The sequence below is a fragment of the Rhipicephalus microplus genome, chromosome 2 (genome assembly GCF_043290135.1).
Source record: "Rhipicephalus microplus isolate Deutch F79 chromosome 2, USDA_Rmic, whole genome shotgun sequence".
Lineage (NCBI taxonomy): Eukaryota > Metazoa > Arthropoda > Arachnida > Ixodida > Ixodidae > Rhipicephalus > Rhipicephalus microplus.
In genome coordinates, this window is record NC_134701.1 from 259,667,780 (window position 1) to 259,684,788 (window position 17,009).

Genomic DNA, 17,009 nt, shown 5'->3' on the forward strand with positions numbered 1-17,009 from the left:
GTGAATGGATATTTCGTGGTCCCATGATGGGCAGAAAACTTTTGTATGTGACAAAAACATGTTCGATTTAAAAGAAGATGCGGGTCGAAAAACGCGACTTTTTTTTCAAAATTACCGATTTTTAATTTTTGCCTGTTTTACTAAGATTAGTACCTCTACTATTATGAAAAAAAAATACAGGTCGAGACTTAACTAAAAATGCTTTAAAGTTGCATCTAAAGAGCACAAGGTGCCTGTTAAAAGGTCCAAAGTGAGCAGTCTTCGAGCAGCTTGCCACCGATAATGCGCCGCCGCTCGCCATTGTTTATCACATTAGCTGAAGAGTCGAGCCTCACTCTTTAAGCAACAACAGTTTTCCTCGCTGATGCGGCGGAAGAAATTATAAAAAGGAGCACGCTTCTGCGTGTTTTTCGAGCGCCGCGACTGGCTTATCACGTGGTACGGATCGGGGACCGCCATTGACCGCTGCGCCCCTTTATGTGCTGTGAAGCCTATTTGCGGGGTCCATGTCTTGTCGAGCAGGACTGCTGAACATTGCTTTTCTCGTGTAATTATCTCCGTTATGAAAGAAAAAAACATTGCTCTCAAGTGAAAGCCGTTGTGTGGCTTTCACTTGCCACCAATGCATAAAAATTGAACCATCTTGCGATCAATGCCGAATTTGTGATCAATGCATCAAAATTAAAACCAATGCATCAAAAGTCGTTCACACCCGTCAGCCGGAAAGTTTGTGATGCGGCAATGGATCACGTCAGCACTAATCTTGCGAGGTTGAAAGAGCTCGCAGTGAGAGAACTTAGCAGGGACGACATTGCCAATATGTACGATGGTATGTGGCACAAACATGGCCGCAAAATGGCATGACACTGGAGTTAGTTTGGATTTCGCAGTCCTGTCGAACTTCTTAGGTTGCAGTTGGCACAAGGCTCTGCCAGATGGAGCGGAAGTTTGGCAAGCGTTTCATGGCCCTGACTGTGAGCGAAATGTCTGTGAGGTGGTGGTGGTGGTGGTGAAACATTTAATAACCATTAAATGGTTACAGAGAGGTGATTGGGTTGGGGCCTTATTGGCCTCCTACCCATGTCTGTGAGGAGTCGGCTCGAAAAAGCCGAGAGGGACAAACTCATGGGGCTGGCATATTTTAGTCGCAGTGGCCACTAAAAGAAGGGTTGTTCTTTTTGGTGTGCAAGTTTCATCAGATATAATGATATGTTTCATAAATAAAAACTCAATTTTAACTTTAAAACACGTTTTTTTTTTCAGAACACAAATTTTGTCATTTTTTTCAATGTGCCCCTCCTTTTTCGGGCACTTCTAGTGCTTGGATCTGCATGAAATTTTGCCCAATTTTTTTCCAAAGTATAGCGAATGCAATTACATAGTTCAAATTTCAATATTTTATTGTATAATAAAAAAATTCCACTGTCTTATCGAAATGTGTACCTTCTTTCTTGAAGGGCCTAAAGGATGTCGTGTATAAAGATGTATAGTTTATATTTTGCTTATTCTATGTCCTCAAGAGCAGAGTGCTTCGGCTATTTCTTGTCATTCATTGTTATGTATATTAGAAGTTGTATAGGGAGTACCTATTTTTTTTGTATGTATATTGGTTTTTTTCCACCCCTGTTATAGCCCAAATGGGGCTGACAGTATAATAAAATGAAATGAAAATGAAATCTTTACTAGTGTAGGTGAAATATGGACATTTTACATCTATTATTTTTCACGCCTATTACATATTTTGTATGTGCTTCCTAATTAGTTATTTGCATTCTACACTTTATTTGAGAGATTATGAACTATAAATGGTAAAAAATTACGGAAGTTCAGGAACGAGAAAGAGGGGGGGCAAAAGGGTTAAGGTTTTCACTTTGTCATTTTGCAGAGATAAAAATAAGCAACTTGCAAGAAAACTAATTATATATTTGTAATCAACATAAAACGTTCCATAGACAGCTCAAGTTTCATTTCTCTGGCGTGAATATTAAAAAAGAGAAGTGTCTTCGAGTATAATCTTCCCTTAACCTTCGCTGCAAAGTAACAAGCCTATGTCCGAAGGTGCAGGCCACTTTAATGAAAAAATTACCACTCGCATGATTATAACTATCTTACAGTGATTGCATTTGTTATTCAATCATGCTGCATAGCACTCCAAAGTATTACGCAGCAATTTGTAAGAAAATGGCACCACGAGTGCAAGGTGGAACACGCAAAAAACACCGCCTCTGACGAGAATGCCCACACGGCATCATGGCGCCTCGAACCGAAAGTCGGTGCAGACCACGTGTGCAGACGCACGCCGTGGCCCACAATTCATTGCGTGAGCCATGATTTTGCTATCCACCCATTGAAATTGGGTGGAAGGGCAGGGTGGAGTGCTTCCCTCAAAGCCAACTCCCCCGCCAGTGTGCAGCGCACAGAAGGCCAGCATTTCAATCTCCGTCGCGTGCACTTCGCACACGTTGAATTTGGCGCCGAATTCGTGCCGCAACGTTGTCGTGTTATTCCATTGCTAACAGGTGGCGCAACCATAGCGCGGCTGCTCTCTTCAGGTCTTCTCGATTTGGCCAAACTGGTAGGTGTTCTGTGATTTGGCTGCGCAGGCGGGTAAACGGGATCAGCACCTTCTTCCTAGACGTGCTGGTGCCGCGTGCGCGTCTCCCTAGCTGGACGATAGTTATAGCGCAAGAGCAAAAATAACTATCGTCATGCCATACCAACTAGCCCAAGCTGCCACTCTCCCTAGTTGGGTCGAGGTGCAAGCGTAGTGCTGCCCGAGTGCTCTGCCGGCCTGGTGGAGAGAGGCGCATGCAGCATGGCGTGCGCCCCTTCCTTTCTTCAAACTTGGAGCAGACGACGCTGCACGTCCTTGTTCAGGGCGAATGGTGCATACAGGTTTTTGATCGAAAGCAAGAGTTGCATGGCCTCCAAGATACACGCCGCGCGCTCGTTATCTGGGAGGCCATAAAAAGTCTCGCAATGCCTCACAAATGGCAGCACAATATGTAGCGTTTGTTGTTTGCTTGATCAACGCCTCTGGAAAGGCATATGTTTTCCTCTAGATGGACATAGTTTTCAATTTTTAGGGCTGTTTTAAACTTCCTGTGTGTTTTTAGGGGTGATAACTTCGCTATCCCGGCTTTTTTCGGCGTAGTTTGATGGCCTCCCAAATGCCCCTACAGATCGCCGAATGGATTCGTTTTCGTCGTGACACCTGTCGAACAAAATGCGTTAAGGAGACTGCTTCCACTACATAGCATTTATGTAGTGTTTTTTTTTTTTTTTCGAGGCAGCTGCAAGGAACATCGTGGCTTTGTGGTAGGACACCTGCTTGCCACTCGAACGGCCCGGGATCGATCCTCAATGGGACCGAAAATTTTATTCTTAATTTTATTTGCTTCATTCCCGATTTTTCGCTCGCGGACGATTTTTTACTCACAAACAACAGTGCCGACGCCGACGGCGGAATTTCTGCGACATGAGCTCTCTAACGCTATTGTCTTAAAAAAAGAAGTAATAAAGACCTAGCTCGAAGCGCAAGCTGCAAGCTCATTTCGTCTTTGCGAAATCGTGAAACACTTGCGCGCGCCTTGATTGAGGAAACAATTAATATAGCAATTTTATGTTACTACAGCTGTAGGCGCATTAACATATGATGATTGATTGATTGATTGATATGTGTGGTTTAACGTTTCAAAACCACCATATGATTATGAGAGACTCCGTAGGTGTGTGGTCCGGGAATTTTTACCACCTAGGGTTCTTTAACGTGTGGCCAAGTGTGAGCACACGGGCCTACAGCATTTTCTCCTCCATCGAAAACGAAGCCGCCGAAGCCGGGATTCGATCCCGCGAGCTGCGGGTCAGCAGCCGAGTACCTTAGCCACTCAACCATGGTGGCGGGGCATATTAGCATATGAGTGTTGCTTTTTTTTTTTTTTTTTCTAAGGGCGAAGCTCCTTAAGGCGTGGGCTGAGCGTCCCGTCGTAATCGTATGTAGGCACCTCTCGTCAGTTCTTGAACCGGCCGTAGAGGGCGGTACTTGAACGTATAACGAAATGCGTATACGCCGAAAAATGCAAATGTTACGATACTAGAGGACGTTACTTGTAGTATGATAAATAATAAAAATCACAGCATATCCATGAGTGAAGTGTCCGTCAGTCCGTCCGCGCTGGAGTGAATGATGATGAGTGGGGCGAAGCACCCGTAAGTCCGTCCGCGCTTCCGTCCGTCTGTTCGTTCTGGCTTCCGTCCATCCGTGCGTCCGTCCGTCCGTCCGTCCTCGTGCTTCCATCCGTGCGTCCGGCCGTCCGTCCCCGCGTTCGTCCATGCGTCCGTCCGTGCGGTCAGCGAGGCTAACGAACTGCGCTTCGTCTTGTGACTGGCGCTATGCCAGTGTTTCAACGAGGTCTTTAGACGACGGACGGACGCGGCCAGCGGATGATTTACGGTTTGCCGATAAAACCCTCCGAAGCTTAGGCCTATTCATCACCATTCACTCCATGGATATGCTGTGACTTTTTGTGTCTGAATGGCGTCCCTGTAGTCTGGGATGAATTTAAAAAGGAAAATAAGAAAGAAGGAAGCGCATTTGCTGTAGCATAAGAAATGTGGGCAGTGGATGACGTTTTCAATAGCGCGCGAAATATTCTCGGAACCTGACGTCAAACCAGTTTTTCTGTACAGTTTGCGAGTTATGTTACGAAATCCATAACTCTAACAAAACAATGTGCAATAAAGCTTTCCTTTATTTTTTTCTGATAACGGAAAGTGTTTTCAACCGGAACAAAAATGTAGACGGGTGATGTTCAAACGTTATCGCGCAGACGCGTATTATGATAAATATAACTTTTGCGTGGTTTGAATTCCGGTGAGCGAGGCTAACGAACTGCGCTTCGACTAGTGACTGGCGCTATGCCAGCGTTTCAACGAGCTCTTTAAACGGAAATTCCTGAAATGGCTGCTCGGTCTTCTTTTTTTTTTCCATTGCAGCGGCAGTGGAGATGCAAAACGCCCGTTCATCTACATTTAGGTAAATGTTATGATAAAAATTGTTGGGGTTTAACGTCCCGAAACCACCATATAATTATGAAAGACGCAGTACGGAGGGCTCCGAAGTTCAACCACCCGGGGTTCTTTAACGTGCACCGAAACCTAAGCACAGGGGCCCCAAGCATTTTCGCCACCATCGGAAAGGAAATGTGGCCGCGTGGCCGGGATTCGATCCCGTGACCTGCGGGGCAGCAGCTGGATGCCTTAGCTACTACCACCGGGGCGGGTTTGAGGTGCATGTTAAAAAAGAAAGAAAGCTTAGTGGATCATAATCAATCCGAAGACCATCCCACTCCACCACGGCGTGCCTCGTAATGATAGTTTGTCGGTTTGGCGCGTAAGATACCCAGAATTACATTTTCTTCGTCGACTCGATCCAGGTGTATTGTTTTTTTTTTTTGCGCGTACGCTTTCGACAGTCGTGTGTGGTGCCAGGGGTCCCTGCTGTTGTAGCTAACTTAGGGAGCTTATACATGACCAGGCTCTCTAAGCTAACTAGCAAACCGTCTATGCATTCTGGATGGTCTCGTGCAGAGTCGCCTCCTTAACTTGACATTGACCGAAATCGGCGTAAGAGGGCATGACGAACATCTGTTGTCTAGTTATAAGAAAAATAGTGTGAAAAATTTTGTTGTGTACGTCATGAAACGCCTTCTTCCAGTCGCGTGTGGCACATGCGTGTATACAACGGGCCGCGGCTTTGCGGGTACGTGCCACAGGTGGTTGACAAGTTATGCCTACTCAGCAACGGCGAGCACGTGCATCGGTCGCATAAACGCGAGAGCGTCTAAAAATGCGCCGTCAGTCGCGTTGACCCGACGTAGGCCAAGAATGAAAATAAGGATCCCAGCGCGATCCAACTGAGGCATTCAGTGCGGTCATCGAGTACTCTACCACAGAGGCACGCCACGTCTTGAAAGTGCTTTAGAAGAAGACTCTGCATGTGCAAGAGTGGTGTCGGCGACAACGTCTATTGTTGTTGCGCTGCTGGCTATATCTTATTCTGTAAGAACGTAATAAGCATTACGTGTGTGCTCCTGCGATACGGGCGTCATATCGGCCTAAGGTCAACTCAGGTTCCAGCGTTGGCTTCGTTTTTATAACAGTCGAATATAGGCGTACATATGTACTCATATGGCTCAGCGAAAAATATTCAAGCGTTGCTCGATCCCGGAGCAGTACACCGACGAAGGATAGCGGGTTTAGCCAAAACAGTGCAAAATGACCGATGACTTAAAAAAAAAAGTGATATTCAGTGGCAACAACGATTGCTTCATATATGGTGTTCACAGCGTCACACCGTAGCGCGCGATCATATGATTATGATCGCATTCATTGATGTATTGGGGGAGCATTCATTGGAGTATTGCTCCGGGGTCGAGCAACGCGAAGTGCGAATCGCACTGTTGCATGCGCTTGCTTTCAATAAAGCTGACGTCTCTGCTATAATACGAGTCAGACCGTAAGTTACCCTCTTAAACGCCAGTGCAGGAAACGTGCCGAGTGGCACGGATGCTTAGAAACTACGCGTCGGAGAATTAATCGTGCATGCTACGGTCATGATGCATTGCTGTACGCACTTTACCAAGATCGCTGAAGGAGAGTGGTAGATACAAAACGTGTATTTTTTTAGCCTACAAAGTACGTGATCGTGGCGCAGTGGGATAGCGTGTGGTCATGGATTCGACTGCCGTTGATGGAACTTTTTCTCTTCGTCTTCTGGTCTTGCGAACTTTTTGACGTCATTTTCCGTGACGGAAATACGTCACCAAAGATTTAGTGACCCCGGCATAAAACACTTTCATGTTAAAAAAACATGTCGATCCACCTCGTAATGTTTGACTCCATGCAAACGAAACGCAGCATAGACAGCTACTGGCTGCTTCGTACGAAACCGATTCCCCCAATGCGTGGGATCTGCCGATTTTTTTTTTACTTCCCATATTTAGTCCTGCAGGGGTCAAAGGCAGGCCGATTTCAGGAGCACGGATATATTCATTGGTTCATTGAAATTTTTTTGCCATTGTTAAACACGCTGTCTTGGGGGCGAGGGAGTGATAAATATCTGCTATACCCTCCCCCTCTTTGATGGGGTACCACGCGCACACCTATGTGCAGGTCAAAACAATCGTCGGTGTGTCATTATTATTATTGAGCCCGATCTTTTCGGCGAAGTTCAGTTGGGTGCCAGGTACTAACGATTTTCTGTCATGATCAAAAGTTGGGAGCGTGATGAGATTGGTATAGCAGCACGAAACGGCGCAGCTTTCCTCCACACTTTCATTCACGATCACGAAAGGTTGGGCTACTATGGGCGATGATTGCCTCGGTCTTTCTTCTTTTATACTGTGAGATTATATCCCATTACCAGTGTCTCTACAGTATTCATTAATTAATTCTTATGTCACCACGTTGCAAGGAAAAAAAAAAAAACCTACGTGATCGTCTTTATCGAGAGGCTGCTGTTTGTCGTTTTGTTCAGAGCTTAATCGGTCATTGCATAATCAGCCGATCGGGACAAAGACCTCTCCAATTAATTTTTGATCTGCCTTTTCCCGTGCGCGCGGATTTCGCTTTGTGCCTGTGTACTTTTTAGTTTCGTCGTCCTCGTTAACCCTCTGACTTCATCAGCTACGTTTTCCATCTCTTCACGTTCATTCCGTCGCTCTAACTGCCCATCTGCTATTTTATCATTTGCATCGTGCGACTTGCTCAAGTCCACCCTTTCTTTTCTTAATGTCTGCCAGAATGTCGGCAACACCTGTTTGTTCAATTAGGCCTTCCCGATTCTTTAGCGTAACGTTTTCGCGAGTCCCCGCCGCCATTAATCGTCACGCTTGCGTGTGGTCGGGTTGTTGCCCAATTAAGGGCAGTTGTAGTGGCACCATCCAGGTCTCAGCTTTGGACGTCGCCGCGCACTGCGTTGGTCGTGAACAGAGAGCCCCGGGGCTCTGTTGTAGCGGGCAAGACAGCGGGCATCTCAAGCCAGCAGGAAAAGGGGGGCAACTGGAACGCATAGGCGGCAATTATCGCTGTCTGAATGAAAGAAAGCCTCAGCACACAGTGTAGAGTGAGTCGGATTATAGGGAGAGACCTTCGCCCTGCAGTGAACATAAATAGGCTGCAAATGGTGTTGATGATGAAGGGTGGAACGAAAGGAAAGGGGCGAGCCTCCCCGTTCCCGTAAACCAGAAAGCGAGAGGCCCGCTTTCTCTGAGGCTTTACGGACGTCGACATTTTCTGCTATGTGTGCTCTTTAACGCTACCTCGTTATAAGGTGCGAGGATGTAGCAGAAAAGGGAAATGGGACGTTGGCGTTTTTAGTACGGGGAAGGCACAGGGACATGCAGTACCTATACAGCTGACTGTTCGGCTCGACGGGACCACTATGGCCCAAACAACGAAACGTTCCTTTCCTTTGACCGCGTCCTCTCCTAACGTGAGGCTTCCTTACAACCAAGTACCGACGGAGGAAGCAAGCGTACTCTGAAAGCTCCCTTAACCCGTCCTCGCGAGAGGAATGGTTGCCGCGCTCCTGCGTTCGAGATTATCGAATATAAGCTTTGCTCACAAGCGTTTATTCTGTAAAAAAAAGTTGGGTCACCACATCACTTCCAAATTGAAGTGTTAATATAGAGACGCGTGTACACTTTCTTCAAACTACGATTACTGAATGTCAAAAGCCACCGTAGTTGAGCGCAAAACGTGGTGCATTGTAGCAACACTGAAACGCCCCACGGAGGAAGGAAAAAGGTTTCCTTTCCTTCCTCCGTGGTGCAGTGCACGCACGCTCGCCGCTCGCGTCTCCCAACAGGGGTGGGGTGAGAGGGTTGCCTCGAAAACGAAAACATCACTTGGGCTAGCTGTGAGGCGAAGCGCTCGTTCAGGGCAAGGAGCGGACCTAAGGGCGCACGAAGGTAGCCCCAAAGCAACCTTAAGCTGAGGAAGCGCCAAGGAAGCCTTCACCGAGGGCTCCTTAGTGAGGAAGCTTTCAGAGTGACATAAGGTGGCCTCACAAAAATGAAGGCTTCCTTACTGAGGAAAGGAGCGTTTCGTTGTTTGGCCCTATGTATAACGCAGGACCGCGTTGGAGACTTGGCTGGACTGAGCAGCGAGGAAGAGCGGGTCCGTCAGAGTTGCAGTTGGGAGTCATTGGTGGCGCAAATGTGGCGGTCATGTCTGCTCGCTGTGGGTGGGGTACAGTGTACGCTACAGTTCGGGCGCGTATCCAGAAATCGTTTTCGTAGAGGCGGTGGGCTGTTTAATTACCACTTACGTATGTTTCGAGATTTGCTCCGATGTTTCTTCAGACCCCATTCGATTATGAGGTATACCTCGAGGAAGGCCCAACATCTTCCCGCGAAGTCCTCGAAAACCGAGGATCTGTAGTAGAACGACGAAAAATACGGCCGTACAGATGCGGATCTTGTCGGAGAACAGGCGAGAGGTTGGCGTCGAGTGCGAACCGACGCGTGCCCTAAACTATACGCACAGAAAACATCGCGAAGTCCCACAATGTATACGCGCACGCCTGTCCGTGGGGTGGAAAACGTCCAACTCTCGCCAATATGGATCGCGAACGCAGAACATGGTAGCTATAGCAGAGATCGGCACAGCCCAGCGCGCCGCGAACGCCAGTGGAGCCTTAGACCGAGGACCTCACCCACATGCCCAGTAACCTTTTATTCAGTAGCCCCGCCGCGGTGCGGTCTAGTGCCTGAGATACTCGGCAGCTGATCCGCAGGTCGCGGGATCAAATCCCGGCTGCGGCGGCTGCGTTTCCGATGGAGGCGGATTGCTGTAGGCCCGTGTGCTCAGATTTGGGTGCGCCACGACGTCTCTCGTAATCATATGGTGGTTTTGGGACGTTAAACCCCGCATATCAATCAAATCAACCTTTTTTTTTTCAATATATTTCTCGCTACTATACCTTTCTCACCACCCCCTCCCCCCGCCCCCTTTGGTGGCGAAAAAGTGCGGGAGTGTGTCGTGTAGTGACGGAGATTCGTCTTCGATAGCTTTGTTTCTCATGTTGGGGAGTGTGAGATGACCTGTTGATTTTACAGTATTTTGTTGTTTTTTCCAATGCGACTGAAGACAACCCTTTATCGAGCTGAACAAAGGACGCTTTTAGGCATGTAGGGGTCAACGGAGTTCTGGACTGCGCCGTCACGTGTTGAAAGCGCGTGAAGCAATTTCCGCGTAGAGTGCTACCTTTAGGTACCTGAAGGTATCATATGCAGTAACTCTAGTTCCACGATTGATTGATTGATTGATTGATTGATATGTGGGGTTTAACGTCCCAAAACCACCATATGATTATGAGAGACGTCGGGGTGGAGGGCTCCGAAAATTTCTACTACCTGGGGTTCTTTAACGTGCACCCAAATCTGAGCACACGGGCCTACAATATTTCCGCCTCCATCGGAAATGCAGCCGCCGCAGCCGAGATTCGAACCCGCGACCTGCGGGTCAGCAGCCGAGTACCTTAGCCACTAGACCACCACGGCGGGGCGAGTTCCACAAAGCTGAGCTGTTGTTTATTGTTTAAAACGTTTGCGCGCTCCTGGTATCTCCCGAAGCGGGGGCGTACAGAGTTTATTTATTTATTTATTTAGAAATACTGTCAACCCTTTGTTGAGGGTCATTGCAGGGAAGGTACGACACACTGTACAAACAAATTGGGGATGTAACTATACATCTCCCAATAACAAACCAGGTATACATATATACAATCCGTGAAAGCTCTTCATTTCAAACGAAAAACACACTCTGATTCGCAATGCAACAAATAACAATCGCAATAATATTTACAATAAATCACATAAATGTAAATCAAGTAAATGCACAAATTCATTAACATCACCCGCATTGACTATGTTACTCGGTAACCCATTCCAATCTTCAATGACATTGGGGAAAAAGTATGACGGTACGCCTTCGTTCGTGCAAAATAAGCTGCACCTTGGAGTCGGCGTGGTCGATTCTTCATCAAGACCTGCGGCGTGTAACTGTGGCGCTAGTGTGTACGGAAGCTTAGAGTTACTGCGTATATGCTCCCTACGGGAATAGCTGTACGGAATCTGCAGGCGTGGCGCTTTAGTAAGCGTCGGCATGATGTCATGGGGCTTAAGTTCGTCCTCCTTCCGTACAGAGACGGCAAAGTTGCTCTTAAATGGTAGTTAACTTACATTACTAATTACTTTATCTAAAGGAGAGTAGTGCCATTACATTAGTATTACATTTCAGACTTAATGATTTTACTTTAATTTCAGCTTTACGTCACGAAAAGTTCATCATTCATGCGCTGACTTGATATACACTCCAGAGTTTCGTCGGTCGCGGCAGCGTTATACTGAAAGCTTCGAGTGCGGATGCTTGGCCACCTTTTCCTTGAGCCTGCCTCGTTCCCACGATCGATGTTTGGCACTCGTGTTAACTCGTCTTAAGCAGCCGCCTGCCTGTTAAGGAGCCCCATGTTGTCCGAATTATCCGGAGCCCTCCACTGTATACGGCGCCTCCCGTAGCATGGCGCCTCCCGTAACTAACTTGAATTGTTATTTTTTGTTCCTTCTTTTTGTCGATTTCGTTTATCTGCGATGAAACTTACACAAACGCCAACCCGCCTCTCGGTGTCTTTCAAACGAACGTTTACTCGAGTAAACGCTACACCGCGAGTCTCGCTTCAAAGCGTTCTTCCAGCACCCGCGTCAACGTCCGTTTCAACCGAATTGACGTCGTGCGCACTGCTGATGCGTCGCATTCCATCAGGGTTCCCTTCCGGGAGATGGTTTATAATGTCTTTTTTTTTTTCGCGTCATGACCAACATTTCCGCAAATTCTATAAGTTGAATAAAAAAAATGCCAAACGTGCGCGAGATGTGCAGCACGGTCACAGCGAAAGCATGAAAAGCGGCCTTTAAGAGCGACTTCTAAACACTTTTTTTGGGGTAAATGCTAGAAGCCCACTTGCTCGGTATTCGCTGCGCCATTAATAATCATAATTTCTGTGTAGTACTCCGGCATTCACCATGCATGCTATCATTCGTCATTCTTCGGGGGAAGCGGGGTATCCGCTAAACATCTTAAACGAATAATAGCGCGACCAAAACAGGGACGCAAAGGAAAAGACAAACTGCAGCGCTGTAGTTTTTTTCTTTTTTGTCCCTGTTGTGGTCGCGCTATTAATCGTTTAAGATGGAAGTGCACCAATTCGCCCAATTGTCCCCTCTGATGAAACACATTTCTTTTACCGTGGGCTCTTTTACGTGTCATAATTTTAAATACGAAGCATTTCTTGGCGAACTTTGGTGACCTTGAGCTAGATATATCTAGCCGCTTACGTTTGGGTGCTCTCGTGGTCATCCCCTTAACTTGGCGTGAACCAAAATTAGCATGGGAGGGTAAGATGGTTTGAGGAATATGATGCGCTGGTCAAGACATGAATAATATCAGAAACCCGTCGCGTACGTCGTCAAACACTTCCCACCAGACAGTGGCACATACTCACGGGCGGGTATGTGCCGCTGGTAAGCGGGTATGTGCCACAGGTGGCTGACACTTGGTATGTACCCAGGAATGACGAGACCACACACGGGCAATTTTAACGCGTGATCGTTAAGCCACACCCGACATCGATAGCGTCGACCCAACGAAGGCATAGAATAAATGTCAGTGTTAAGAAAAACCTGACATAAGCAGCGTTGGCACGCGACGAATGCAAATAATAAATTACAGGGTCCCAGCAGGAATCGAACCCAAGCATTCTGCGTGGCATTCAAGCATTCTACCACAGAGCTACGCCAGGTCTCGGAACTACTTTTCAAATAAACGCTTATCTTCGTGAAACGTCAATAGTGGTTGCAGTGCTGCCTGCCCAATTTTACAAACATTACGTATGTACTCCTTTCATACAGCTGTCACGTCGGGTTAACGTCAATTGTAGTGAGGTGCCATGCGCTGAGATCGATTTATGTAGCAATGTCAAGGGCGAGCATCTTCGCGAGCATCAGCGCTTCATTTCAGGCGGAAATGTTGTAGGCCCGTGGGCTCAGATTTGGGTGCACGTTAAAGAACCCCGGGTGGTCTAAATTTCCGGATCCCTCCACTACGGCGTCTCTCATAATCATATAGTGGTTTTGGGACGTTAAACCCCACATATCAGTCAATCAGCGCTATCAGCGCTTCATTTCAGCGTCTGGTGTTGCTGAAGCACATTTCCAGCTGACATCGTTGTGCAAGTGGAAAACTGGTTATACAAACATCCGCAACTCTTCAACACACACGTTCTCTTCGACATATGTCTCTGCGTGCAACATTTCTTCACATATTTAGCGTCATTGCATGACGTGTCGCTCAATAAAAAAAAATGCAACACGGTTGCCTTCTTTCCGCGTGCTTCGCATTAAGTTGATTCCCAGGTATGTGGGATCTGCTGATTTTTTGTTCCCTACGTAACAGCGCTGTAGTTTGTCTTTTCTTTCCCGTCCCTGTTTTCGTCGCGCTATTATTCGTTTAATGTGAAAGTGCACAAACTTGCCCAATGGTCCCCTTCTGATGAAACCGCCAAACACTTGTAACGAATTTCGTTTTTCATTCAGTGGCTGACGACATTGAATAATTACTTAATGGGTATACGCGCCACATTTAATAGATGCCGAAGCTTTTGTAATTTGTTGGATCATCGGACGACCCACTCTATATACGAAATTCGCATTGTGTGACGCCTGTTGGTCGTTTGCTGTTCTAAAACACTGCATTACCCACATTAACGCGATTCCTTTCCCGACGTCAAGCGGGCCCATAAGGCAAGTTTGCGAACGAGTCCCGAGCACTGGTGTGGCTCAGCGGTAGAATACCGGCCTGGCACGCAGTAGACCTGTGTCGGAATCCCGCTATGTCCTTGGTGTTTTTTTTATTAGATGTTTCTTATTTCTTGCAATAGTGCGTCACGGACTGCGGCAGCGACGGCGGTAGACAGCTATGGCGCAGTGCGTGACCCGTGTTGTGATCTCATAACGGCTTTCGCTGTAAAACGTGGTTGTCTATTGCCTTTCAATATTTATATCTCGTTTTACCTTTTGTCTTTCAAGCCTTGTGCGCGAACGAAGTATTTATTTGTTACAACCGATATCGCGGCGGGTCTCGTATCAGTGCTCCTATAAAAAGGGAATGAACGTCACTGAAATGAAACGTGGCCAACCAAGGTTCCACTTAACTCGCTATAGCCACCCGCCGCTGTGGTCTAGTGGTCATGGTGTTTGATTGCTGACCCGCAGGTCTCGGGATCGAATCCAGGCCGCTCCGCGGCCGCATTTAGATCGAGTCGAAATGCTGGAGGGCCGTTTGCTTAAGATTAGGAGCACGTTAAAGAACCACGGGATGTCGAAATGTCTGAAGTCCTACACCGTGTTCTTCGCAAACTTTTCGTGGCTTTGGAACGTCAAAACATAAAAAGAAACATTTCGCTCGCAATAACCGATAATTCGCTATATCTGTACTCGCTATAACGAGGTTCGGCTGTGCCGTGTCTGAGTTCTCGACCTCGCTCTGCTAGCCGCTCCGGTGGTGCGCGGCCCGCGGCGAAGCCGAGGCAGACCGGCGGGCCTGACCAGCCAACGTTGCCTCGGCCGCCACTCTCTCGGCCTCGGAGTATATGAATCATGCGAGCCGTCGTGGCAGCCTTGGCCTTCGCCGGGCTCAATGCCGTCGCCTCGTTGCGGGCGCGGAGTCGTTCGCTCCGGCCGCCGCTGCGGCTGCCATTGATAGCCGTTCGTTCACCGCGGCTTCGCCATCAACTGCTCTGCTGGCTGCGCAGTCTTCTCAAGACCGGCGAAGGGCGTTCGTTGTCCTTCGAGCTCGTCGTCGTCGCTGCAGCAGCGACGTGCGCGCTATTTAGAGCGTATTTACGAGGCCTCGTAACGTTTCATCGGCCGGAGCGGGCGAATCAGTGCGGCCTGGCTGCAGCAGTATCGATTTTCAGTTTGTGGACCTGGCTTGCGCGAGGGTGGGGGACAAACAGAAAGTGGGCACGCGCATGTTACTGTCCTGCGCCGTCAGTTTCGTCTCTCCCCACTCTGCCTTTCTCGTCGAGTGAGCCTTTTTTTTTTCTTTTTATGGACGCTCGAATTCGTACGGATGCTTTGGACGGACAGCGACAGGGCCGGGGGTATACACCGAAGTGCGTTTTGTAATCGCCCGGGGGCCCTGCTGTTTGTGTGTCGCGCTTTTTGCGAGCATGTATGTTGTGTACACGCGGACGCGGGCTCACCGCGGCGATCCGGTCTTTCCCTCGCAACTCTTCCCCTCGGCGCGTTCGTCGGCACAGAGACAAAAGAAGCGATAAGGAGAGGGGATGTCGCGCGATGGAATTTCAATTCGCGTTAGCGATGCTTTTATCTTCAGCGCTGGGCAGCACGCGCGCTGCTCGCTGTTTTGTCTCGATGCGCCCAGCTTTTTTTGTTGGTCGGTCTCCGCGTGCGCGACGGATTCTCCTCTAATCCGATTACGAAACGCAGGTGGACTCGGTGGCCGCCCGTTTGCAAATCGATAACTGAACTGTGTGTCTGTTCGTGCTTCATGGCGTCTCGTTGCCTTCTCTCTCGCAGATCCCGGGAGTGAGCGTCGATCCTGCTGCGGCGAGCTGCGACGGTTCCGCCAAGAGCGCCGACGATCCGCCCTGCAAGAAGTCCAAGGTTTGCGTCGCCTGATGTCAATAAAAAAAAAATGAGTGTTTGTTCTTTTTAAGCCGCAGCGTTGCCGTCCATTGTGTCTCTGTTTGCGGATTGGTTCGCTTTGAACGGCGCTTTCGTTCTTGTTTCAGCAAACAACATCTGAGAAAGGGAACGTAAGGAGGCAAAAATAAAATAACAATAACAAAGAGCACCGTGTACGCCCTACAAGAAAGGTCGGGAAAAAGTGGTCGTGGGATACTCTGCCGTGCGCGCGTTGCTAAAAAAAAAGTGGTCGTGGGATACTCTGCCGTGCGCGCGTTGCTAAAAAAAAAAAGTGGTCGTGGGATACTCTGCCGTGCGCGCGTTGCTATTGCTGCCACCGGCCACAAATTCATTCGCTCGGAGGATTTCAAGCTGGACGGTTGTGCGCTCGCGATCTCCGACTTCAGCGTAGCTCCCGCCGACTGGTTCGCCCTCCGCGGTCTCCTGATGCCGTGCAGCTCTCGCATTGTGGCACCCCGCCCTTGGACTGCTTCGACCGGATCCCCACTTTCCTATCTCCTTCTTTTTTCCTCTCGTTGGCTGGCGGCTTCTTATCCGTCTATTTTCCTTCTATTCTTTTTATCCCTCCTTCCTTCTCCCTATATCTTTTATTCCCCATATCCCATTCCTCTGCTGACCTGTTGAGGTGTCCTCGTAAGGAGAGACAGTTACGGGTCGGCACCTTTCTTTTCTTTTCTTCTGATATAACCACAATCTCACCGGCCACCGCAAGGCATCCTCGCTGGCCTTGTGAGCACGGGAAAGAAAGGGTTGTTTTGCACCCGCATTAGAACCCCTCGTCTCTATGTACTCCTGGTGCTCCTTTTCTCGCCTCATTGTGTCGTCATAAATTGCAACGAGATCCCCGTAAAGGAACACAGAAGGGCAATCGGCCAAAGCAGAACGCATACATCGGAGTTTAAAGGGCCCCTTAACCACTCCCGAGTTTTTTTTTTTTACATTACAAGTAAACACGCACGTCGAGTACGGAATGGCGTCACAATCGACATTTTCAAACAGGGCGGCGCTATGAGCCGTGGGTGCCACAACAAAACAATCCAGTGCACCTCGCTGGTCCTTGCGGTATTCGCGGCGTTGCTAGTGACGTCATCACCCTGATTTAATCATGTCAACAACAAAAACCTGTTTGCTCGAACGTACATGCGCTCCCTGCTCTTTTTCTTTTTTACGCGATAGCGTTAAAGAGCTCGTGTCGCAGAAAACCCGCCGCCAGCCCCA

The 17,009-nt window shown here is 48.3% G+C and overlaps 1 protein-coding gene across 1 annotated transcript in view; it reads left to right on the forward strand.

Moving 5' to 3' along the window:
- Nucleotides 1-15,801, forward strand: part of Dis3 (exosome complex exonuclease RRP44-like protein Dis3) — a 52,712-nt gene extending 36,911 nt beyond the window's left edge. The window contains exon 22 of the mRNA XM_037421097.2: nucleotides 15,663-15,801. Within this exon, the coding sequence (XP_037276994.2) occupies nucleotides 15,663-15,764 (102 nt within the window). The 3' untranslated portion in view covers nucleotides 15,765-15,801. The remainder of the gene's footprint in view (nucleotides 1-15,662) is intronic.
- Nucleotides 15,802-17,009: the final 1,208 nt, after the last annotated feature.